The 24,435-nt window shown below is 49.2% G+C and overlaps 2 protein-coding genes across 18 annotated transcripts; both read left to right on the top strand.

Annotated features, from left to right (window-relative positions):
• Positions 1–1,607: 1,607 nt before the first annotated feature.
• Positions 1,608–7,694, top strand: PYGO2 (pygopus family PHD finger 2). The gene is made up of 3 exons (XM_072647142.1): positions 1,608–1,977; positions 4,315–4,364; positions 4,872–7,694. Exons 1-3 carry the CDS (start codon positions 1,875–1,877, stop codon positions 5,937–5,939), a joined length of 1,221 nt encoding a protein of 406 aa, XP_072503243.1. The 5' UTR covers positions 1,608–1,874; the 3' UTR covers positions 5,940–7,694.
• On the top strand, positions 1,915–24,350 carry PBXIP1 (PBX homeobox interacting protein 1). 17 transcript variants are annotated; one of them, XM_072647126.1, is made up of 13 exons: positions 1,915–1,977; positions 4,315–4,364; positions 8,437–8,503; positions 15,672–15,765; positions 18,779–18,869; positions 19,116–19,183; positions 19,475–19,679; positions 20,145–20,372; positions 20,686–20,778; positions 20,881–20,948; positions 21,070–21,201; positions 21,688–22,910; positions 23,480–24,350. In XM_072647126.1, the coding sequence occupies exons 4-13, from the start codon at positions 15,712–15,714 to the stop codon at positions 23,559–23,561; spliced, it is 2,244 nt and encodes a 747-aa protein (XP_072503227.1). In that variant the 5' UTR covers positions 1,915–1,977; positions 4,315–4,364; positions 8,437–8,503; positions 15,672–15,711; the 3' UTR covers positions 23,562–24,350. The 17 variants fall into 17 exon arrangements, with proteins under 17 accessions (XP_072503227.1, XP_072503230.1, XP_072503225.1 ...); XM_072647129.1 differs by having other exon boundaries at positions 15,660–15,765; positions 19,514–19,679; XM_072647124.1 differs by having other exon boundaries at positions 15,660–15,765.
• The last annotated feature ends 85 nt before the right edge of the window (positions 24,351–24,435 follow it).

The following is a 24,435-nucleotide window of genomic DNA, read 5'->3' as shown; positions in this document are numbered from 1 at the left end:
ACAAGCTCTGACCTCACCTACAAGTTTGGGCTTGTATATCTGTTTGATAGACTTGGGGTAGGTGGATGTTGTGGTGTGTTATGAGGGGTAACGGATGGGATATTGGGGTGTATGTGTGTGTTATCATTGTAGGAGGGATATATGGGTATTGTTACTCCAAGGGATGTGTAGATAAGATGTTGATACTTGTTTGGATGTGATTGATGTGCTTTGAACATGTCTACATGTGGTATGGCCATATAGGAGAGATGTCGGGGTGTTATGTGATATTGATATGATTGTGTGGGCTTAGGAATATTACTGTAGGAGTGATGTCAGGGTTGGGATATATTGTTAAAGTAGTGTGGGTGTTAAGTTAATACATTTGTGATAGTGACGTGACTGTGTATTACGATTGAATATGTTGTGATATTGGCATGGTTGTATGCAGGGTAAGAACTTGGATAGAATAGATTTGCATGTAGAAGGGATTTATTTCTAGGTGTAATATCATTGTTGAAACTGTCTGCTGTAATATCACTACACAAAGAGTGGATGGGTATGAGTGGCAAGGTTGTGTGTCTGGGTGTGGTATAGGAGCCATATGTGGCTGTGACATATATATATAGTTGTATATATGATTGTGATATTAATGCTGGTGGGATGGTGATATGACTGTGTCTGGGTGTAGTATCACTGGAGGAAGGGTCGATGAGTATGAGTGTCAGTTGTGTGTCAGGATGATAGTGACAAGACTGTATTTGGGTATAGTGTCACTGTAGGGGGTGTGGGTGTGTGTGTGACAGTGACATGGCTTTATGCCTGAGGGTAGCATCACTGGGAGGGGTGGATGGGTGTGTGATGCTGACCCAGCTGTATATTTGGATGTCGTTTCCACTGTAGGTGGGCTAGATGGGTTTGTGACTTGGTTGTGAGTGTGAGTGATACAGCTGTACGTCGGGGGTTAACATCACTTGGGGAGGTGGATGATTGTGAGGGTGATAGAGCTGTACTGTCTAGGGGTTAGCACCGTAAGGAGGGGTGGGTGGATGAGTGTGACAGCGACACCTGTGTGTCTAGGGGTAGCTGTCACTAGGAGGGGTGGGTGGATGAGTGTGACAGCGACACCTGTGTGTCTAGGGGTTAGCACCGTAAGGAGGGGTGGGTGGATGAGTGTGACAGCGACACCTGTGTGTCTAGGGGTAGCTGTCACTAGGAGGGGTGGGTGGATGAGTGTGACAGTGACACCTGGATGTGCGTCTGGGGGTAGCGTCACTAGGAGAGGTAGGTGGATACGACTGACAGGATGTGAGTGTGGTGGTGACGCCTGTGCGTGTGTCTGGGGGTGGCACCACCGGGAGGGGTGGGCGGATGGGAGTGTGGCAGCAATGCCTGGACGTGCGTCTGGGGGTGGCCCCGGCAGAGGTGGATGGGTGGGGATTCGCACGCGCAGGCCCTGGGCACCGAGGCGGCGGGGTCTGACCTCTCCAGAAGGAGAGTCAGCTGGAAAACCGGTGCGCTGCGGTACGCTCACGCCTGGCGGAACCTTCTCCCTGAAGTCCCCGTCTCCCGGGGCTCCGTGCGGATGGTAGAGTCCTCGTTTCCGCCTGTTGGTCTCTTTCTCCCCTCCCCACGAAGCCGGAGTGGTGGAGTCCCGGCCGAGTTCCGGTTCCGGTCCTGGCTGCTGGCGGGCGGGCGTTGAGTACGGAGGGAGCTCCCTATCCGCTGTGGGACCCCGCTCCCTCCTCCGTGCTGCCCAGGATGGTACCGCCCAGAGGCCTGCGCTGGCCCTGATCCCCCGCTCTGGGAGATGGTGCAGGCCGGGGGCTCCTTGCCCCCCCGCCGCCGTCCCGGCGGCCGCCGCCGCCGCCGCCGCTGACCCGCGCCCCCGCCCCATGGCCGCCGCGGCGCCGCCCCCCCCTGACAAGCTGGAGGGAGGAGGCGGCCCCGCTGCGCCGCCAGCGCCGCCCAGCACCGGGAGAAAGCAGGGCAAAGCCGGTGAGAGCGGGAGCGCGGGACCAGGGCTGGGGCTTGTAAGGAGAGGAGGGGGCCCAGGCAGAGGGAGTGGGGGTCTTAGGCGGAGGCTCAGAGGAGTGGGAAGGAGGGGGTCTGCTGCTGAGGGTTGGAGGGAGAGGAGGGGGGCCCAGGTAGAGGAGCCCGGGGTGGGGGTGCTTTAGGCTAAGGGCTAATGGCTGATGGTAGGTGCGGATTCCAGCCTGAGGGTTACGGGCCCCTCACGCTGTGGGGTCTAGGAGTTGCAGGTCTCAGGCTGAGGGATCTGAGCCTCCAGGGTGATTCCAGACCAGGAGGTCTTCCAGGGCAGTGGCATAAGAGGGGTGATTTGGGTCTACGGGTTAGGGTGGGAGTTACTGGCTCTTGGGTGTGAGGGGCTCGCAGATTGAGGAGTCCGGAAGGCACATTAAAGGTTAGGGGAGTCGTAGACTGAGAAGAGATTCTTTTTACAGTTTTATAATGACTAATGTCCCTTGGAATTCTCACATTCTGTGCTTCTGTGAAGTGTGGGGGTAGGGGTGGTAGAGGTCACAGGAAAGGATTTGCAGGGTTTGAGGGACGCCATCAACGAGCATTTATTAAAGCTTTAGGTTTATATATGCCAGACACTCTGCTAACCACGAATGATACAGAAAAAGGCAAAAAGCAGTATTTCCCTTCAAGAAGTAAATATTCTAACGGATGAGATAATACATGATCAGGTATATACAAAGTAGATGGGAGGTGATCTGAAAGGGGAAGGACTAACAGCTGGGGTATCCAGGAAAGGCTTCTCAAAGATGGGCTTTGAGCTGTCTTTTTTTTTTTTTAATTTTCAGTTCCAGCTCTCTTCCTCCCTCCACTCCCTCCCCCAACCTTTGAGAAGGCAGGAAATACGATACCCATATGAAGTCATGCAAAACATTATTTCCACATTAGCCATGTCGTGGGGGGAAAAGTAAGAAAAATAGAGTGAGAAAAAGATACTTCAATCTGCACTCAGAGTTCATAAGTTCCCTCTCTGGAGGTGGATGACATTTTTTATCATGGGTCCTTTGGAATTGTCATGGAGCATTGACTTGTTCCAAGTAGCTAAGTTTTCCACAGTTGATCATCTTTGCAGCATTGTTAATTGTGTCCTGTGTTCTTCTGGTTCTGCTCATTTTTCTTTGTATTAATTCATATAAGTCTTCCCAGGGTTTGCTGAAACCATTCCCTTCATATCTTACAGCAAAATAGCATACCATCACAATCACACACCACTACTTGTTTAGCCATTCACTAATTGATGGGCATCCCCTCAGTTTCCAATTCAGTGCCACCATAAAAAGAGTTGCTATACTTATTTTTGTACAAATAGGCCCTTTCCTTTTTCTTTGATTTTTGGGGGTATAAACCTGGTAGTGTATTGCTGTATCAAAGGGGATGCATAGTTTTATAGCCCTTTTGACATAGGTCCAAATTATCTTCCAGAATGGTTGGACCAGTTCACAAATCCACCAAGAGAGCATTAGTGTTCCTGTTTTTCTGTGTCCTCTCCAGCATTTGTCATTTTCCTTTTCCATCATGTTAATCAATTTGATAGGCATGAGGTGGTACCTCCCAGATGTTTTAATTTGCATTTCTCTAATCAATAGTGATTTTGAGCATTTTTTCATATGATTATAGATAGCTTTGATTTCTTAGGAAAACTACCTGTTTCATATTCTTTGACCATGTATTCATTGGGTATGGTTGAGCTGAATCTCAAAGGAAGTCAGGGAAACTAAAAGGAAGAGGTGAGGGGGTGGGACAGAGCACTGCAAGGGGACAGGATAGTCAGTGGGTACAGAGGCATCTGGATTTATAGAAGATGCTACCCTCTGTGTTTAGGGAGCTGAGAGGATGGGCTGGCTGTGGGTCCAGCAAGTTTTCTAAGGTCATTTTTGTCAACCTACTTCTAAAGGTGAGGAGGCCCTCGATTGAGACCAATCTGAAATGCGTGCTAGGCTCCTAGAGAACTCTAGCCAGATCCTTAGTCTTAGACTGGGGCGGTCAAGAATCTGGGGAGTCCTAGACTGAAGCTCTGAACCACTCCTTTAAATCCCAGACTAAGCCTGGAATTTTTCCTTCTCTTCATTCATTCGTCCCTTGCATTCTTCAGCCTGGCAACCCAAATTGAATGGGAGTTGGGAGAAGAGCTAGGCTTGGATTGGGAGCATAGACCATACAGCATTGAGGGAAGATGATTAGATAATGGAGGTGGCAGAGGAGATTCATGGCTTTGTGGAAGGGAGTTTGGAAGGCCTAGATTGCCCATGTTTTGGAAACTTGTCCTCCTCAACCATTCTTTCCTTCTCCCAGGTCTGCAAATGAAGAGCCCAGAAAAGAAACGGCGCAAGTCAAATACTCAGGTGAATGTTGCATATTAGGTGGGGTGGTGATCTTTTCTCATTAGCCTTAGAGATGCCAAGATCCTGGTTCTCATATGCCTATCCTACTTTTAAACTTTAGTGTTCCCATCTATTCCTTGAACCAGGTATAGGAAGAGAAGAGGTGGAGGAGTTCCTATTGGTTCTATTTCAATAGATCTCTTCTTGGTCCATTCACTACCTCTTTAATCTTACCCTGAAGTGGGTTGGGTTTGATTATTTAAAAGTCCCTTCCCACTCTAAATCCTATGGTATGAGTGAGCTAAGAGACATGGTTTGACAGAAGGTTCCTCTTTTGGTCAGGCTTTGTCAACACCCAGGATCTTTCACAGTCTACAGATTTTCTCTGTTGTTCCCACCATCCCTTGTTCCCTTCTGTTGTAAATGAATTGTATTTCTGGATCTCTCTTCCTCTTCTCCAAGTCTTCGGTTTCCTCTGTTCTTTCACCTGTAACACCCCCTCCCCTTCTTTGTCCTTCCCCTTCCCAGGGCCCTGCATACTCACACCTGACGGAGTTTGCACCACCCCCGACCCCCATGGTGGATCACCTGGTGGCATCTAACCCATTTGAGGATGACTTTGGGGCCCCCAAGGTTGGGGGAGCAGCTCCTCCATTCCTTGGTAGCCCTGTGCCCTTTGGTGGATTCCGAGTCCAAGGGGGCATGGCTGGCCAGGTGCCCCCAGGCTATGGTGGTGGAGGTGGAGGCGGGCCTCAACCACTTCGACGACAGCCTCCTCCTTTTCCCCCAAATCCATTGGGTCCTGCCTTCAGTATGCCCCCTCAAGGTCCTGGGTACCCACCTCCTGGTAACATGAACTTCCCCAGTCAGCCCTTTAACCAGCCCTTGGGCCAGAACTTTAGCCCTCCTGGGGGACAAATGATGCCAGGCCCTGTGGGGGGGTTTGGACCCATGATTTCACCTACTATGGGGCAGCCACCCAGAGGGGAGCTGGGCCCTCCTTCCCTTCCCCAACGATTTGCCCAGCCAGGTGCTCCCTTTGGGCCCTCACCCCTTCAGCGGCCTGGTCAAGGACTCCCAAGTCTGCCTCCCAACACGAGCCCCTTCCCTGGTCCTGACCCTGGCTTCCCTGGGCCTGGGGGAGAGGATGGAGGAAAGCCCCTAAACCCTCCTGCAGCGACTGCCTTCCCACAGGAGCCTCATTCAGGCTCACCTGCTGCTGCTGTCAATGGCAACCAACCCAGTTTTCCCCAGAACAGTGGTGGTCGGGGTGGAGGCACCCCAGATGCCAATAGCTTGGCACCTCCAAATAAGACAGGTGGGACATCAGGGCACCAACCCCCTCCAGGCTTGGTATACCCATGTGGGGCATGCCGAAGTGAAGTGAATGATGACCAGGACGCCATTTTATGTGAGGCATCATGTCAGAAGTGGTTCCATCGGGAGTGTACTGGCATGACAGAGAATGCCTATGGGCTGCTGACCACTGAAGCTTCAGCTGTCTGGGCCTGTGATTTCTGCCTCAAGACCAAGGAGATCCAGTCAGTCTACATCCGAGAGGGCATGGGACAACTAGTGGCTGCCAATGATGGGTGAATTGGGCACATTCGGTGTGGGACCAAGCAATCTCCTTGAGGACCATGGACCTTTCTCCTCTTGTGGCTCTTGGTCCCAGCTCCGCACTCAGGCTGGGAGGAGGCACAGTGACTCCTGGGAATAGGAGAAGGGATTTCCTGGGCAAGAGAATGCTTAGATCTCTCTCCTTGGAACCTGCCCCTGAAGGGCTAAGAAAGAATCCCCTGGGAGGCCAAAGCCCCAGTGATCAGTACCATTCTCTGATTGTCCAGGGTATCTTAAAGAGGAAAGGATATAGAGGGGTAGAATATGAGTGGACATTATTGATTAGGGGCTGCATTTCTTTGCTGGTGTCAGATGCCTTCTAGTATCTGTGCCTAACACTCGTACCTAGCCTCACTCTTAGGGATAAACTCCTGAATGTTTTTCCCCTCTGGCCAGAGGTAATTGTCAGGGTTTTCCCTCATTCCTTCAGTGGCCTACCAATGGGTTTTAGCCCAATGCAGAAGACAGTATTAGATGATGAGTGGAACCAGTTGGTAGGGGTCATCCATTATTTTTAACTGTCCCCTTTTCCACTGACCTCCCTCCTCTGGAACCAAAAGGCTTTGAGGAAGCTAGATGAAGGTCTGACCCGTAACATTCCTGGAGATTTTGGTGGTAGCAGGATCAGAATGGTTGAGAGATGATGTTCTTGAGTCAGTCCCCTCCTCATACCAAAGTCACAGGTCCCTCCCTCCCCAGCTTCAGTCTATTCATCTCCTGGTCCATGTCATGCTTCCTAACCCCCAGGACTTTGTACATCTCAGCTACATTATCCTAAACTACTTTATCAAATCTGCCCTCTTACCTATAGCTCCTGTGTCTTCACTGTGCTGAGAACCTAAGAAAATAATTAGAAACCCCAACAATTTTCTCAGTCATTGATTTCAGGTGTTCTTATAGGATAAAAGGGAAGATTTCATCTTACCTATTGGAATGGGGCAGGGTCCTTATGAGAGAAGGGGAAGGGAAGAAATCTCACTCCCCAGCCCCTCAGCATGTCCCAAGGCTTAATAGTGACCCAGCAGTTTAAAATCTGATTCTCATCAGCCCTTTACAGTGTATTTTCTCTGTTGATAAAGCCACTTGGTTGATGAAGACAGATGACTGCCCAGCATAGAGCCTTTCTGGTTAGCCCACTCCGGTTCCAGAGGTATGTGAGTACCCAAATGAAACCCTCAGCTTGCATATTTAGTCATCTGGAAGGAATTAACAGCCTCTAACTGTGGGTACTCAGTCCTTTAGTTGAGGAGAGAATGATGGAAAAGGGCCAAGATGCCTTTCACGTCTGCTTTCTTAACCAGATGCCCCAGTCCTTTCTGCAGCCAGGCACCCTAGCAGCTTGGAGAAGAGAACTCCAAGGCAGGGGACCGGGCATCTAAGTTTCTTGTCTGTTCTGCTAATATTCGAAGCTCTTAATTCCTGAAGAGAGTGGACCTGTGTTCCTCTCCCTTTTCCCCTGGAGAAAAAGAACGATGAAAACATGAGAAGTAACTGAGCACAGACGGATGGACAGCCACAGTTAAATTTTGTTAGGTTTTGGTTTGCCTCTGGCGTCCCCATTATCTATGCCTATTTTTGTGCGTTTCCCTTCCATTTTCTTCTTTCCCCTGTTTTGTAAAGCACCACCCCCTCCATCCGCTGAGAGTAGGGTGGAGCAGGCCAAGATGGATCGGCGTTGGGGGGCCTTTGGTCTTTTTGTATGTTGGATTTATAAAGTGACTTGAAAAACCATGTGGAATCCCCGACTTGTGCTTGGGAGAGTGGTGGGTGGGATGTCTGGTGGAGGCCTCAAATCTTATTGAGGAACTTTACTGTCCCCTGTGTGCCTTTGCCCACTCCCCGGGGAACAAGTGGGAATCGACTGATTTTTTTTCACACTGATTGGGTGCCTGCCCCAAGAGCTGGACACTGGTCTGTACCAGTCATGGAAAGCGACTGACAGCCTGGTTGGAGGGGGCACGGGCTAGAGGCTGGACTGCGAGGGTTGCCGCAGGAGGCCTGCCCCTTCCCCGCCTGAGCAGGTCGTGAGAAATGGACCGCGAGTTTCCTTTCTGGGCTCATTCCCGGGGCTGGGCCTCGAGCCAGGGTTAGGACGCCGAGGCCCCGGGGGCGACGGGAGGAGGGAGGGGGACGCGGCAGGAGCGCACGCTCCCCCTCCCCCCCGCCCATCTTGCCGCAGCTGCCCCAGTCCGTCCGGGGCAGGTTGGCGTCAAGGCCTGCTTGGGGCTCGGCTCCGGAAGCGGCCATGTTCTGTGGACCCCGAGGCCCCAGGTCGGACGGACGCGGGGGTGGGCGGTGAGGGTGGGAGTGGCGCGCGAGGCCTTCCTCTCTACGCCGACCTGACCGCGGGAGTCCGGGCCTCGCGGCCCCACCGCCTCGCCTCCCTGTCTCATTGGTCCAAAGTTTTTTACCACGGCCGGGGAGCAGCTTCCTCATTGGTTTTTGGGGTGTCACGTGCCTCTCCCTCCACTAGAGGTCGGAAACCCGGGGATCCGGCAGCGAGCAGATCGAGGACCGAGGCCACCACGGAGCCGGGAGAGGTAGTGTACCCTGGCTGGGGAGCGAGGGGCGGGGAGGAATCGGGGGCCCGGCGGGCTCATCGGGAGGGGCGGGGTCTGCCCCCCCAACTGCCCTCCTCCCAGTCTTCCCGGGGGGCGGGGTGGGGAGAGTGAAGTCCGCCCGGCTGGAGGATCCGGGGATGGGGAGATTGACAGGGCTCACAGGTGACGCCGCCAGCCGGGGCGCTAGCGCGGTCTGCCTGCGCTGGCCCCGGCTGCCGTGCCCGGCTTCGTCTGGAAACGGCCTCTTCGGTGTCTTGTCGGAGACACTCCCGCGGCGTCCACCCCTCCCTAACAAGATGACCTGTTACCTGGGTGACCCTGCTTGGGCAAGTCATCTCACTGATTTCTGCCCCAGTTTCCTCATTTGTAAAGTAGTAATAGAATGTAATAATAGCACCTATGTCCTGGGGTTAGGAGTTTGAACTAGGCAGTATTTTGTAAAGCCCTTTGCAAACCTTAAAGCAGTGAGAGACAGAGGAGAGAGAGAGAGCGGTATTACATGAGTCAGAGGGAAGGAAGAAAATGAGGATTTTTGTTAGGTACAAGTACAGGATAACCTCTGGGTTCTTGAGGTCTTTATAACTAGAAATCCTGTTCGAAGTTAGAACTGGGAAGAAAAGGAGGTTTGATTATACTCATAGTTGACACATAGCTCTTTAAGGTTTGAAGAGCATTTTGTTTCATTTTATCCTCCCTGTAATTCAGCAAAGTAGTTGCAGCAAAGTATTATCCCCATTTTACAAATGATGAAACTGAGTCTCATATATGGCTATTAGTGGCATTTGAACACAAGTCTTTCCAACTTCAAATTCAGGGCTCTTTGAATTTTTATCATGCTGTCCTAAAGGTTAGACAGTAGAAGAAACTTAGATCATAGAATTTGAAGCTCTCAGGGACCTTTGAGATTTTACAGATGAAGAAACATACCCAAAGAGAGAAAGGAACTTTCCTTAAGATGCTGGCACAGAAGGGAACCCCAGGGACCCCAGAAAGCTACTCTAAGATATGTCAGGGTCCTGGGAACCCAGGAGGTTTGAGGATGAGCCCTTTTCTTGTCTGGGTCTCCCCAGGGTCTCTGTGACCTAAATACTAGCCCTCATCCCTATGGTGACAGTGGGCCTGACATCACCTTGATTGTGATGGTGGCCGTTGCAGGGGACTTGAGCATGCTGTACCAGAATGAGGAGTAAACAGAGACTTTACCCATGGTGACTTCACTTCCTTCCTGTTACTGCTTGTCAACAATCTTACCTAGTAACTAAGAGGCCTGTAGCAGCTGGCTGGCAGATATAAAAGAGAGCCTTGAGGTGTAAGAAAGAGATAGGGATTCGTTTCACAAAATGCTTATATGATACAACACTGTGCAAAACACTGTGTTGTCCTGGAGAGATGCAAGGCTCAGATGAAGCCCCTGCTTCCATCAGTAGTAGGGCAGGACATACAACATGTATTATTTTGTAATATGGAACTTGTGTAAGTTGCCATGTGAAGTCTGGGGAGGTAGGAGGAAAGACAGGCATTAGAGAAGACTTTGTAGAAGAGATGGCATTTGAGCTGAACCTTAAGGAGTGAGTAGGATTTCAGTAGGTAGGCAGAGATGGGAAAGGGTGATGGCATTGCTGGCCTAAAGAGCATCACATAAACATCTTCATGGAGGAAGGGAAGAAAAGGATCTGAAGAATTCAGCTTAGAATTTGGAGTATGTGAAGGGGAGGAAAGGCATGAGATAACTATATTTTAAAGCCTTCAGTTCAGTTTGGATAATATTATTAAGTGCCTATTGTATACAGTGCACTACAATTTATGGAAAAGACAAAAACTAGATAGCTCCTGCCTTTAAGTAATTGGCATTCTATTAATGAGATGCCTTTGAAGGCCAGGTTAAAGAATGAAATTTATTTGGTCAACAGTTGGAGGATTTTGAGCCAGGGAGTCACATAATATTTGTGTATAAGGGAAATTAATCTCGTACCTGTGTGAAGAATGGAGGAGAAGAGAGGCAGCCAGTCACCTTTGGAGGCTGTTGCAGTTGAGGAGATGATGTTGAGAATGAAAAGACCAGTACAGATTGGACAGACTTTATGATGGAAGAGTCAATAGGGTATATAGGAGGGGAGGCAGCAAGGGCCAGAGAGCAAAGTTACAATCTCAGTTTTGAACATGGAAGATTGAGATTTGGAAGGTGGTCTCCAGTAGAGTGCCCCAGCAATCCATGCTTGGTGGTATGTTGTTCAACATTTTTTATTGGTGACTTGGACAGTGGTATAAATCGTGTGCTCTTCAAACATTCATAAGAGTTGGAAAGTGATAGCAAGCATGCACATGGCAGAATTAGTATCCTGAAGGTTTGGAACAGACTAGAAGGATAGCCTAATCTCTGATGATGGAATTTGATGTGGGTAAATGTTAAGTTTTACCTGGGTTAAAAAAATATCAGCTGTATAAGTATACCATGACAGAATTTTGCCTAACCAACAATTAGTATGAAAATGAACTGGGGGGATTTTAGGGGAAGGGGAAGGAAAGGGAATAAACATTTATATAGCCCCTATCCTGTGGCAGGTACTATGCTAAGCACTTTCCAAATACTATTTTAGAAGGCTATTAGCTCAATATGAATCAACAGTGTGATATGGCAGGCAAAAAAAAAAAATCTAATCTGAATTTGTCATCCTCAGTCGTGTCTGACTCTTAGTGACTCCATTTGAGGTTTTTTTTGGCAAAGATACTGGAGTGGTTTGCCATTTTCTTCAGCTTATTTTATGGATGAGTAACCTGAGGCAAACAGGGTTAAGTGACTTGCCCAGGGTCACGCAATTAGTAAGTGTCTGAGGCTGGATTTGAAGTCAGGTCTTTCTGACTCTAGACCCAGTGCTCTGTCCACTGTGCCACCTAACTGTGCAACCTGAATTTAGGTTTAATGGAAACAATCATGTTCAGACAAGGGAAGAGATAGTTCTGTTCTACTCTGCCCTGTTGGACCATGATGTTTGTTTCATTGACGACGGACCATGACACACTGTAGTATGGACGTCTGAGTGAGTGACCAGGATGGTGAGAGTACTGGACCTATGCCATAGGAGGGTTGTGCCTTGAGCAGAGGAGTACGTAAGAAATCAACTAGCTCTGGTAAGCAGTTGGAGATGTAAGCCTGGAACTCAGAAGAGAGCTGAGGGTTAGAAGGGGATAAATATGGAAGTCATTTGTATAGGGGTGATAGCCAAAACCATGGTAACAAATGAGATTGGTATTCGCTGTAGAGAAAAAAGAGAAGAGGGATGGGGACCAAATGTTGGTGATCACCTACTTCAAAGGGTAGGTACGAAGACAGGAGCACTATGGAACTGGAGTAGTTATCATGTTAGGAAGAAAAACAGGAGAAGTGTGGAATGTCTGAAACAGAGAAGCAGGAATGTTTAATAGCAAAGGAGTGGTCAGTTTCAAAAAACTGCAGAGAGGTCAAGAAGGATATGAACTGTTCATTGGACTTGGTGATAAGGAAGTCACTGATGACCTGAGAGGAATTTAAGTGAAGTGATGGGAGTGAAGTAGAAGTCTCCACTATAAATGACTTTTTGCAGAATTCTGGCAGTGAAAGGGTGGGTTCTATCAGAAAGAAATGACATAGTAGTTAGATGGGTTTGAAAGACTGAACAAAGGCTTTTTTAAGATTAGGGGAACCTTGTTATGTTTGTAGGCATGTGGGAAAGAGCCACTAGAAAGGGAGAGATTGAAAATGCATGAAAAAGGGTCTAATTGACTAAGCCAGGACCTAGAGGAGGAGTGGGAAGGGAGAATATAGGCACATGTAGCTGAAGGCAGATCTGTAAGTGTCTAGTGACTCTGGACTGAATTCTGAGAAATTCTAGCCACCATCCATCTGTCTCCATGTAGGTCCTAAACCTGCTCAGACATGGGGGCAGTGGAATTGAAAGCATTTGTTGCTTTTAAAGGTGAAATTGTTGTACTTTTGTTCCCTTTAGCCAAAAGTCTTTTTGTAGTGAAGTCATTTGGGTGTTGAGGCTCTAGTTTTTAGTCTCTCCTGTTGTAGTTTCAGGAATCTTTAATAGTGCCACCATTTCTCTTCCACTGATGTTGCCCAGGGTCATATCATCCATTCTCCAGACTGTGTTCTTGGCTTTATGCCCTGCAGGTACTTATTTTGTGATAAGTACTGGATTTGGAGTTGGAAGACCTAGATCCCAGTCTTCTCTTTTCTTCCTCTAAAATCTTAGACAAATTTCTGGGGGTCCTCAGTTTCCTCATCTGTAAAAAATGAGGGGCCTGGCTTAGGTAGTCTCTGAGATCTCTTCCAGTTAAGGGATTAATGACTCTAAGCCACATGCATTACAGCAAAAGTTCAAATCCTGTGGTAGATGGTAGCCTAAAGGGAGTACAATTTTCAAACCTGGCTTAGGGTACAAGACTACTTTGTCCAAATTTGCCCTACCCTTCACCTCTAATTTAGCTCAGTGGGCAGCTAGATGACTCAGTGGATAGAGCTCTGGACTTGAAGTCAGGAAGACCTGAATTCAAGTTCAGCATCAGACATTTACTTGCTCTGTGAAACCCTGAGCAAGCCACTTAACCCAGTTTGCCACAGTTTACTTATCTGTCAAATGAGCTGGAGAAGGAAATGGCAAACCACTTCAGTATCTTTGTCAAGAAAAGCCCACATGGGGTCACCAAGAATTGGACATGACTGAAAATGACTGAACAGCAGCACCAACAACATGAACTCCCGTATATAGCATTTCATGATTTATCGAGCACTTTTCTCATGATTCCCAATTTTCAGTTAAGGAAACTGAAGTTCAGAAAGAGTCATTATTTGCCCATGGCCACTCAGTTTGTGCAGAGCTAGGATTTGAACTTGCCCTTTTTACACTGCTCTGCGTTAGGGGGAGGTGGAGTTTGGTGATAATAAGGGAATGCATTGTGAAGTTGTGTTTGTCCTTCATTCTGGAAGAGGATCATGACATCAAGATGATGACATGACTTGCAGTTGACTTTGATTTGAGTGAGGGAGGTCTGTGCAGGTCACCAGCCTCACTTTCTCCTCCTGAGCCATCTGGGTCCAGCGGCCTGATATTCTTCAGGAAGACTGGAGATGGCCGAGGATGCAATGGGAGACCCTGGCCCTTTCAGGCTCTAAGGTCTTACCACATTCTCACTTTGAGTGAGATACACCCATTCAATGAATAAGCTTCTTTAAGTAATTAGTCAGTGGATGGAGCCTTTTAATTTAAAAAAAAAAATCAAAGTGGGAGGGGAAGACCCTCAGGGTTCCTAGATAAAAGAGAAACTGTTACTGTTTAGTGAAGCTAGAAAGCTGGCCTCTGGAGGAAAGGAAGACTGAAGAAAGATATTTCCCCTGTAGCTACAAGATTGAGGAATTGAAGTGACTCCTGGCCAAGGGAATGGGGTAAAATCTCTGTGCCTGGCAACATGGAAGGTGAAAGATAAAATAACTGAGGAAAATAGGTTCCAGCTTCCAAGCCTATCAATTTATTAAGCAGTGTATGCTAATTGCATAACAAATCAGGACTAGACCGCCTCAGCTTGGACCCCTGAATATAGATAGAGGGAGACAGATTTTTATGCATTCAAAAGATAACAATAAGAATCTGATTTCTAATTGGAGGAAGGATTAGGGCAGGGGTGGGGAACCTTTGTCCTCAAGGACACATGTGACCCTTAAGGTCCTCAAGTACAGCCCTTTGAATCCAAACTTCACAGAACAAATCCCCTTAACAAAACAATTTGTTCTGTAAAACTTGGACTCAGTCAAAAGGCCATACCTGAGACCTTGGATAAGTTTCTGTTTTTCTGGGCCCCAGGTTTCTGATCTGTAAAATGAGAGGGTTTTACTCAATGAACTCTCTGGTTCCTCCCAGTTCTGGATCAAGAACTCCCCCCCACCAAGTGTCTGTATTCAATCAAAGGAACATGGAAACAGTAACTGATTAACCAATATAGACTGGATTTCGGTTTATACATGTGGATTGCTTGAGACATATAATTGTGAGAAAACTTCTTGCATCAATCTTTGGATCTGACTGGGTTTCCCATCGTAATAACCTAGGTCCTTGGTTAAGGATCTCTAACCGGCAGGTAAAAGAGCCTTGGAGGACTAGATTTGAGCAGTGCAATAAGGTTTTCTCACAATCCCCACAACTGAATAAAGTTTTCTCACAAGACAGAAGTTGGTTAGATCATAATTGAATAGGAAAGGAACTGAACTAGCTCCAGAATTGAGTCACAAGATGGAGTTAGTGTGGTTCACTAAATTCCCACAGCTTTGAGGGGAGGAGTAGAGTGTGGGAGTGTGGAGGGGGGATTGGAGGAGGAAGCAATGCTGAAGGGGTAATAAGAATTTTCCCTTCTGGAGGGTCTCTGTCTGATGTAGGTTACATGAGATCCCCATTAAAAGGGAGGGTTGACTGGGAGAGATAGCATGAAAGCATGGGGTACTACTTGGAGAGAAGATTTGGAGCTAGGAGGGACCTTAGAGATGTCTTAGGCTAACCCCTTCCCTTTACAGATGAGTAGGCCGAGGCCAAAGTAGTAAGTAGCAGTCAGTATGCAAAACCAGGTCCCTGCCTGTGAAGCCAGGGCCCTCTCTGCTGCACCATGTTGCCTTTTCCTCCTAATTATGTTACTGGTTGGGGAGAAGCTGGGGAGGAGAGATAAGGAGAGAAAATTTGGCTCAGTGAAAAAAGTACTGCCCAGGAGTCAGGAAACCTGGGTTCTTAATTCCAGCTCTGTCACTAAGCATGACCCTCGGTGAGTCACTCCCCCAGTCTCCCTAGGCTACAGTTTCAGCAGTAAAAATGAGGCCCAATTGAAACTAAATGATCCTAGCTGTGAAATTCTGTGTCCTTTCAAGGTCATTCTTCATTCCTGCAGGCTAGCCAATCCCTAGAAGAGGCATATTCTTTTGTGAACATTTGCAGATACTCATTTACAAGTCAAATGATGCCCACAAGTTGGTAGCTTTGACCTTAGAAGGACCCATACTGGAGCAGGGTCTTTGATGCTGGACCTTGCATTCTGCTGCACTTCTCTTCCCTTCCCCCTAGGTCTTCTCCCCTTGCTCCTGAGGCAATGTCTAAGAGAAGATCCCATTTCTCAGCACTTTTCTCAGCAGGTGGTGTCTGTTGAGGTCCCCAGGGGTGAGAACAGCTATGGAGTCCTCCAGCCCGGAGTCGGATAATAGCTGGGTGATTGCTGGCTCAGAGGTAAGAAGGGAAGAGGCTGGGGACTTCATGGGAGAACCAGAATATGTCTGTGATGGGGAAGGGATTCCCAGAGACTTTAATTTCATTCAGTCTATCCCTCTTCCATTCTGAGTGTCTTTCAGCAACCTTGGGTACTCCTGGAGGGGTAGGGGGTGGGGGGGGGCAGAAGAAGAAAGAAGCCAAGTCCTTATCCACCAAGAGTTCTCAGTTTGATGGAGACAATCTAGTACCCCACTCCTCACCCCCAAGGATGCTGACCCAGACCTAGGGACAAAAAGATAAAGGTGGCCAGACAGGAGGCCTAGTTATCAGTGCTTAGGAAGCAGAGAGGATGAAGGGAGCCAGAAGCATTAGTCTGGAAAGGCTTCCTTGAAGAAGTCTAGTGCAGAGTATGATGAGAAGAGCAGACTAGAAGGTGTCTCTGGAGGGTTGGAATGGCCCCTTCTGTGGGGAATAGGTAAACCATAGGTGGAAATAGCAGGTTTGCCCAGATGGAAAAGTGAAGTCAGGATGGTAGTGGAAGGGGAAAGGGAGAGAGGAGCCTTAGGAAACATGAAAACCTTGGAGGATTTCCAGATGTGAGCTCTGAACCCACTATTTCCCCTGCTTCCTTGGTGTAGATTTGGATACTGTGGAAAGCAACCAGGAGGTTTGCTATTGGAGGTAGCAAAGAGGGAGGGCTGGGGTTTGCCATATACTTCTGAACCACCAAGTAAGGGGAATCAGAGAATGGAGCAGACTCACTGAGGAGGGAGGCAATTCAAATCAGCACTACAAACATTTGTTACCATGTGCAAGTCACTGCACCAGTGATAAAGAAATAACAGTAAAACAGTAATAACAATAAAAAAAGACAGTGGATGTGCTCAGACAGATGCTCCAACATCAGCAGTTGTGCCATATCCTGAGCATCTCCTCTTTAGCTAAAGCGGTGAGCTCGAAACTGCCAGCTACATCGAGGAGAACCTAGCACAGACCCTGCCTGCCTTCTGGGGGCTTCTAGGTCCCCCAGCCTAAGGTGGAGAGAGAGAAGAAAATGCTGTCACAAAAGTAGCACAGAATAGGACTAGGACTGGGATGGGGGACGGGGGAAGGGGGGCAGGGGAGGGGGCAAAGTTTCTCATTACTAGGCCACCAGATCGGAAATCCCTACCTTCAGTGTCCAGATTAATGAATGATATAATTGATAATAATACCAGTGCTATGCTCTGGTGGTAGTAATAGTAGTTTGTTTGTCTCATGGTTTCAGGTTTACCAAGCACTATCCTCAGAACGTCCCCCTGGAGGCTAGTGCTGTGGGACAAGTGTTGTATTTGGAGTCTGGGAACAGGGCTTTGAGCCCCTGGCTCTCCCAGCTCTGAGTCAAACTCTCTTTCCACCTTTGGCTTCAATAACAGCTACTAGTAGAGCTCCTTAAGAAAGGACTGGATGGCCAAATGTCAGGGATGTTCCAGAAGGAATTCCTCTCATTCCCCACACCAGAGGACCCCTGAGTCAGATTTGAGATCTTTGGTGTGCCCACTGTGAGGCTTGGTTACCCAAGAGTAGCGTCTGGGTGGTGGTTAAGCTCTACTTCCCACTATGTCACTGGTGTGGCTAATTGGGTAAAATACATTTTTGCTTAACATCCCAGGTGGAAAAACTTATATCCCAAGCTCAGGTGGTCTATACTGCCACTACGTACACGATAAGGGCCAAATGACTGGTATAGAAAATTAGTGCTACAAGATTGGAGGGAAAGACGGGTGATTGACATTCATGTGATACTTGACAGTTTGCAATGCACTTTATCCATCGTCTGATTTGAGCCTGGTAACAGCCCTGTGGAGTAGACCCTAGAATGTCATTATTATTATCTGTCTTACATATGTAGAAATTAAGGCTCAGAGAGGTAAATCTCTTTATTCATGGTCACACAGCAAAGTAGTATTTTTTAGCGGTCTTATGAATTCCAAATCCAGCAAGATGTCTGCTCTGACAGACTGCCAGAGATTACACTGGACTGGGCAAGCTGGTGACTGTTCTGTTGAGTAGGTGGAGCCAGAGCTAGGCCTAAGGGTTTCAGGGAAGACTAAGCTTAGAATGGTAGTTTGGGAACAGATTCTGGAGGGCCTTAGTTTTCATTTAATTCAACAAATATTTATTATTCACAAGGCTGTAGAGACCCCAGGATGAACTAAAACTTAGTCCTGGCATTTAAGGATCTTACAGCTGAACTGAGGAAACAAGATATGTACACAAATAGAGGGAGAGGGTGAGGGACTGCACCTGTGATTTCACTGGTATAGGGAAATCCCCAATAAGGAAATTCCCTTGGTCTCTGTAGGTCGGCACAACACTTTCTCTGTAACTTTCCAGGCTAAGAGAAGTATTTTACTGATTAGGAGGCTAAATGACTTGCCTGGGGTGACAGCTATAGTCTTTGTCAGCAGCCAGGCTTTGAACCTAGACCTTCCTGGCTCTGAGGCCAACTCTTTTTACAGAAATAATGAATGTGAATTTGAGTGTGCTAAGTGCAGAAATGGCTTTAGAGATCATCTGGTCTAGACATCTCGTTTTACAGCTAAAGAAACTGAATCCCAAAGAGCTTGTTAAGTGAATTCCCTCCTGTCACACCAGTGAGTGTGACAGAGCTACGACTGTCCTTGTCACGCTACTAGCAAGCTGGAGGACTGGGGTGCTGGGGAGAAATATGGAGATGGGAGAAGCCTTGGGGTAGAGATGATAGTGGAAGTTCAGGGAGTGGACAAGCTGTCCAAGGAAAGAATGCAGAGAGGGAGAGAAGAGGAAGGTCAAGGAGTGTGGCAAGGTCTGGCAGAGACCATGATCTGGGTATTGGACACTTGCTAATTAAGCTCAGTCCCAGGCCAGAGTGCATAGACAAACCACTGGAGAGGATGGGTAGAGGCTTCTACCAGCAGGAAATGTCTCCTCTTCACTGTGCACATGTGTGTGCTCTCACGCGCACATGCACACATGCATATACACATCCCCCCTACCCTTCTTCCTTCAGGGCTGTTTGCCAGTAGAGACGCTGGGTCCAGAATCTGAGGCAGCCCCACAGACCTCAACGGATGACCTTCTAGGAACCTTGGAGGGAGAGGGTAATTGGGCCCTGTGAGGGAGCCGGTGCACTGCGGTTTTCTGGATTCCCGCTTTTCCTACCTGTCACCTTGGCCTCACACTGTCCCTGCCCTGGTGCCTATTGATTTCCCTGTTCATCTTGTTCTTGGCCTTTTCTCACTTCACACTGGGGCAGGAGAGACTTGTTGGGAATACAGGGGGCCAGGAGTTATGGCGGAGGCTGAGTAGGAGAGTGTTCTCTGAGCCTTCCTGACTCCCTCCTACAGTGCCTACTGTTCACAAGAATCCTCCTGTCCAGCCTGGTGCCTGCCTGCCAGAGGAGACAGACATCAAGGTAGGCCCCTCATGGAGGAAGGCAAGGTGGCCAAAAGGATTGGGAACATGTATATATATAGCCTATGTTAGATTGCATGCCATCTTGGGGAGGGGTGGGGAGAGGGGAAAGAGGGGGAGAAAATTTAGAACTCAACATCTTATAAAAGTGAATGCTGAAAATGAAAAACTAATTAATTAATTAGTTTTTTAAAAAAGAATTGGGAGACCTAGTTTAAAGTCTCACCTCTAACTCACTGAAGTGACGTATTGTGACTCTGAGACTATGTCCTCTTCTGTAAAATGGGGCCAGGGAGCAAAAGCCATGCTCAAGGCTGTTACCCTGTGTCAGGTGTCCCTGGAAAGCAACAACAAGAGCTTGGACCTCCCAAGTCCAGATGAAGAACAAACAAAGGTTGAGCAGCCAGAGGCCACCGAAGGGGAAGAGTTGGAATCAGACATCGTGGATCACAGGGAGCTGAGCGCTCCAAAGCATGACCCCTGGTCCTCTAAAGCAGGCGAGAATCCCTCCTCCGTCTCTCCTTTTCTGTCCTTTTCTACCTAATGGCGATCATAGTGCCTTCCATCTCTCCCTCCAGCCCCTGCCCACAGCTCCTATCTGCCATGGAAGGCAGAGGACAAAAAACCTGAGCTCTGAGCCCAGCTTGGTCTCTTTCTGTAGTGTGACCCTGGGTCAGTCACTTAACCTTTAATGCTTCTAGTTTTCAAAGTGCTTTCATCTTTGAGCCTCACCGCAACCCTATTAGATGGGCAGGGCAGTCACTGTTATTTTCATACTGCACACATGGAAACCAAGGCTCAGTGAGTGCTAGAACTGACTCCTCCTTGGTAGGGGGCTACAACCACTATTCTCTCTACCTTTTTGTTTTCCATGTTTTTGCAACTTTATGTTTTTCTCTGCCTCTGACCATGGGTCCCTGCACTCATAGCTAACTTTCCTCTTCTCCTTTCCTCACTTCCAGATCAGATTAGTGAGGAATTCAGCTGCTCAAGCAGTGAGGATGACTTGGATGTGGAGGGCCTGAGGAGACGTCGGGGCCGGGAGGCCAGCCTGCTTCATTCTTCGGCCTCCGTGGGTGTGCACGATCAGGCCAGCAATGAGGGAGGAAGTGGGGAGCTAGGGCTCACCCTGAACACTTGTCTCCTTGGAGCTCTGCTCCTGGTGGGGCTTGGCTTCCTCTTCTTCTCTGGTGAGCAACGGGGGTCCTTTCTACCTTCTCTGCTCCCCTTCTCTCCAAACCTTGCCCCTCTGTTGTCCAGTCTCTCTCCTGCCGTTATCCTGATTCTGCTTTTCCTCTCCCTGTCCCTTCACCCCCACTTGATGCCAGAGGGAACTCACCCAGACTCCTCTCTATCTGTCTCCAGGTGGTTTCTCTGACCTTGAGGCTGGTGAGTGGGAATGTCTTAGTTGTCAGGGGGAAGAGAATGTCTTGTAATCTCTTCCCCTGACTGAATGAATGTCTGGGGACTGGTGGTTGAAGGGAGAAGCTCTTTCTTTTCTAGTATGTAAAATATGTTTAAGGATAACCTCAAACCAGAGTTCCTGGGCTACAGGATCTTGCAGAGCTAGGAGGAAGGAGGGAAGGAGAGGGAAAAGTGAGTGTGTGTGTATGTATTCATTGTTTGGTAGAATTTGGGTAGGTACAGGCTGGAAGCTAGTGAGTGACCAGCTACCCACATTTCCTCTTTGTTTGCTAGGGCCAGCAGAGAATTTGGAGGCACAGGTGACCCCAGAGTCTGAATCACAGGACATTGAGGATATTCAGGTTGTGTTTGTGTGTCTATGTGTGTCTAGAGGCTCAATCCCGTGTATATATACTTGGGTAGAGGGATGCAAAGGGCTAGTTCTGGTCATATGTATGTGACCCTAGCTTTCCTGTCCCCAAGGATGGACTGAGGCTGCAGCAACAGGCTCATTCCCCCCTTGGAAGTGACCCAAGCCTCCAGTCCATGAGCCTCCTGCTGGATAAACTGGCTAAGGAGAATCAAGACATCCGGCTCCTTCAGGCCCAGCTGCAGGTAGAGAAGACTTCGTGTTAAATGAAAGACTGAAGGGAATAACCTCTTAGGATAATCCTGCTAATTATGATGGTGAGGATAAGTAGAGAGAGTGGGAAAAGCCTTGACCTTTGCTGGGGGAGCCTGTCTCTTATACTTACTGTCCCTGAAAGCTTAGGTAAGTCACTTTCCCCCATGACCCTTGGTATCTTCATCTGTGGAATTTATCTCTGAGGTCCCCTCCAGTTCTAAGATTCTGTGATTCTGAGTCAAGAGGAGAACTTCCCTGTCTGGGAATTTGGGGCTTAGGTGATGGGGCAGGGTCCTCCCTCTGACAGGGACAACCTGTACCTTGTGATTAGATGGAATTGGAGGTGGAAAGATTGTCATTTTTTGGGTAGGCATGGTTACTTCCCCCTGTCATGCTCTTGTCTCCATGGGACCTTCTTTTCCCATTAGGTCATGCCTGCTGGCTCAGCTCCCTCCCCCATCTTCTTTCCCTTCCAGGCTCAGAAGGAAGAGCTCCAGAACTTGCTGCACAGACACCCGGGCCTGGAGGAGGAGAATGAGAGACTCCGGGGGGCCCTGCAGCAGCGAGAAACATCCCAGCGGGTGCTGGAGTCTGAGATGCAGGAGCTCCGAAGCCGCCTAGGGGAACTTGAGGAGACTTACTCGAGTGGAGTGGAGAGCACCTGCCATAGCCAGAGTGAAGGGGAGACCGCATGGAAGGCAGCCCCTAGGCTGGCGGAGTCCCAGGGCTTCCTGGAGCAGAAAGAACGATTGGAGGCCGAGGCCCAGATGCTGCGCAGGGAGCTAGAGAAGCAGAGGCTGCTGCTGAGCTCAGTTCAGAGGGATCTGGAGAGGAGTCTCCGAGAGTCAGGGCTGGGGCACAGGGACTGGGCAGATCTGGCTGAGTTGGGTCGGAAGCTGGCAGTAGAGCTTCAGGGAGTGGAGAGCTGGAGCCCCTGGGCCAACACATCAGAGGCCTGGGGGCTAGGAGAAGCCCGCTTAACGAGCCCACAGGAGTCCAGTCAGAAGGAGAAATGGAAGGACAGGCAAGGGGACCATAAGGCAGAGAAGTGGAAACACAAGAAGGAAGAATCTGTCAAGGATGGAAAGAGGAGTTTCAGGGGCAAAGGAGATAGGAAGTCCATAGAGAGGGGGAAGACAGAGAAGCTAGGCACAGCAGAATCAGGGGGCAAGAACAAGCGGGAATGGAGGGGTATGAAGGAGCATCCCAAGAAGAGTTGGGATGGTACCAGAGGGAGTGAGGGGCCCCACCCGCACATGGCACATAGGGAAGGGGCCAAGGGCAGTGGCCCTGGCCATCATGATCCCCAGGTGACCTGGAAGAAGGTGCTGGGCCGCAAGTACCGCATGCCTCAGGGCTGCTCGGGTGTGACCGAGTGTGCGCGCCAGGAGGGCCTGGCCATGTTTGGTGTGGAGCTGCCACCGGTTCAGAGACAGGAGCTGGAAGTGTTGCTGCAGAAATACTTGGCCCGGCTGCCCTGGGGCCAGTGGCTTCCTGAACCACTATCCTTCCTGTCTACCTACTTTGGTGATGATGGCATCTTCCGCCATGACCGCCTTCGCTTCTGGGACTTTGTGGAGGCCATGGAGGACAGCCTGGAGGAGGCTGCAGTCAGAGAGACGGGAGACGACGATGAAGTTGATGACTTTGAGGATTTCATCTTTGGCCATTTCTTTGGGGCCAAGGCACAGAGGAAGAGGTGTGGGAGTCTACGGAAAGGGGGGCGAAGTTTGGTGGAACAGAAAGTAGGCTCAGTACATGGGAGCTGGTCTAGGGAATTCTTGGTCCACTGAAGAACCGAGGAGGGACTTGAGGAGTTAGAAGAGGGTCAAATGCCTAGTTTGGGGTTTGACTCCAACAAACTCTCTGAAAATCAGTTGAGGTTGGGGAAGTTTAGTTGCCTCTGGCTCTTCTCCTTGACCTAAGGTGGGACCCACCTTCCCCATCCCTCTTTTGGCATAGCATCATCGACAGTACAGGCTGATGCCTTTCAGACCAGGAGACCAAAGCTATAGTTAGGCTGAGGGACTAGTGGTCGTTCCTCAGTGAAAGCAGCTCCTTGGACCATGAGTCTTTGTACGTGTTTGTATGTATGAGGGTCTTCTGTGCTGTCTTCTCCAGGAGTAGCTTCCTGTCAGCGTACATCTGGGTTTGAGTTTGGGGTCTAGATCTATTATTTCATTGGTGTAGGGAGATCCCTTGTCAGTCTAGTTCTTAGGTTAGCACTAACATCAACCCACCTCTTTCCCTACCTTCCATGTCTTGCAGGTCTGGGAAGAAAGACAAATACCAGAAGGGCCCCAGAAGCTCGGGGCCCAAGGACAGGCCCAGACACTCCCAGGAGGACTGAGGCAGAGGGCTGGAGGGGCTATGCCCAGCCATCAGAGACATGGGGGGCCCTAGCCCCCTTTGGTCTTTATCACTGCATGTGTGTGGTATATTTGGGGAGGTCTGTGGTATTTTGGGGGAGGTCTGTGACACAAGTTGGGGGGATGGGGGCATTAGGATCTCCTTCTGGCATTGGCATTGTCTCCACTTCCAGGATTAGGTAGGTCCAGGGTAGGGGGACTGAGTAGGAGCAGAAAAGAGCTCAAACCCCAGCTTGCTCAGGAGACACTGCTTTAGCTTGAAAATCCTCTGACACTGCTTATGTTTATTTATGTGTGTAAATACATTTGGGCCTTCTTCACCCTTTGGGGTTCCTGGATGGAGACCCTGTTGGCTTTGAGGCCAAGCTGGTTGTACCAAAGTGGGCTGTTCCCTCTGCTTGTAAGGGTGTATGTGTGTGGGGGGGTATAGTGCTGAGGGAAGAGTGTGGGGGATGAAAGGAGCTGAGGTGAGGCTTCTTTGGTTGAGAGGCAGGATAAAGGCTCCCTTCACCCCTTTGTGTGTGTATGTGTGTGTATGAGGGAGACAGAAACAGTGGTACCTGGAGGGCTCCTGGGGACACCCCTTACCTCGCTCCAGCCATGGTTGGTTTGGTTCTTGGGGGATGTCATTTCTGGGCCTGGGCCTGAGGCTCCAGTGCCCACCTAGATTTGTCTGTAGGTATAAAGTTGGGAGGCTGACTCCCTTGCTTCCAGGCTTTTGACTTGGACACTTGGTCAACACTGAACTCAATAAAGTGCCTTTGTTAGCAGTGCGGCTGTGGGGCTTGGTGTTTCCATGGGTAGAGGGATGGGATGGGGGGAGTGTTCCCTGTTAGGGGCAGGGCTCTCACTGGG

This window comes from Notamacropus eugenii, chromosome 2, assembly GCF_028372415.1.
Source record: "Notamacropus eugenii isolate mMacEug1 chromosome 2, mMacEug1.pri_v2, whole genome shotgun sequence".
Classification (NCBI taxonomy): domain Eukaryota; kingdom Metazoa; phylum Chordata; class Mammalia; order Diprotodontia; family Macropodidae; genus Notamacropus; species Notamacropus eugenii.
Note: the sequence above shows the minus strand (reverse complement) of the source record. Positions and strands in the feature narration are given on the sequence as shown.

Coding starts and splice junctions, on each gene's coding strand:
- PBXIP1 (XM_072647126.1), top strand. CDS start 15,712: ATGGAGTCCTCCAGCCCGGAGTCGGATAATAGCTGGGTGATTGCTGGC. Junction 20,373..20,685: donor TGGCTTCCTCTTCTTCTCTG/GTGAGCAACGGG, acceptor TTTCTTTTCTAG/TATGTAAAATATGTTTAAGG. Junction 22,911..23,479: donor GCCAAGGCACAGAGGAAGAG/GTGTGGGAGTCT, acceptor CATGTCTTGCAG/GTCTGGGAAGAAAGACAAAT.
- PYGO2 (XM_072647142.1), top strand. CDS start 1,875: ATGGCCGCCGCGGCGCCGCCCCCCCCTGACAAGCTGGAGGGAGGAGGC. Junction 1,978..4,314: donor GAGAAAGCAGGGCAAAGCCG/GTGAGAGCGGGA, acceptor TCCTTCTCCCAG/GTCTGCAAATGAAGAGCCCA. Junction 4,365..4,871: donor GGCGCAAGTCAAATACTCAG/GTGAATGTTGCA, acceptor TCCCCTTCCCAG/GGCCCTGCATACTCACACCT.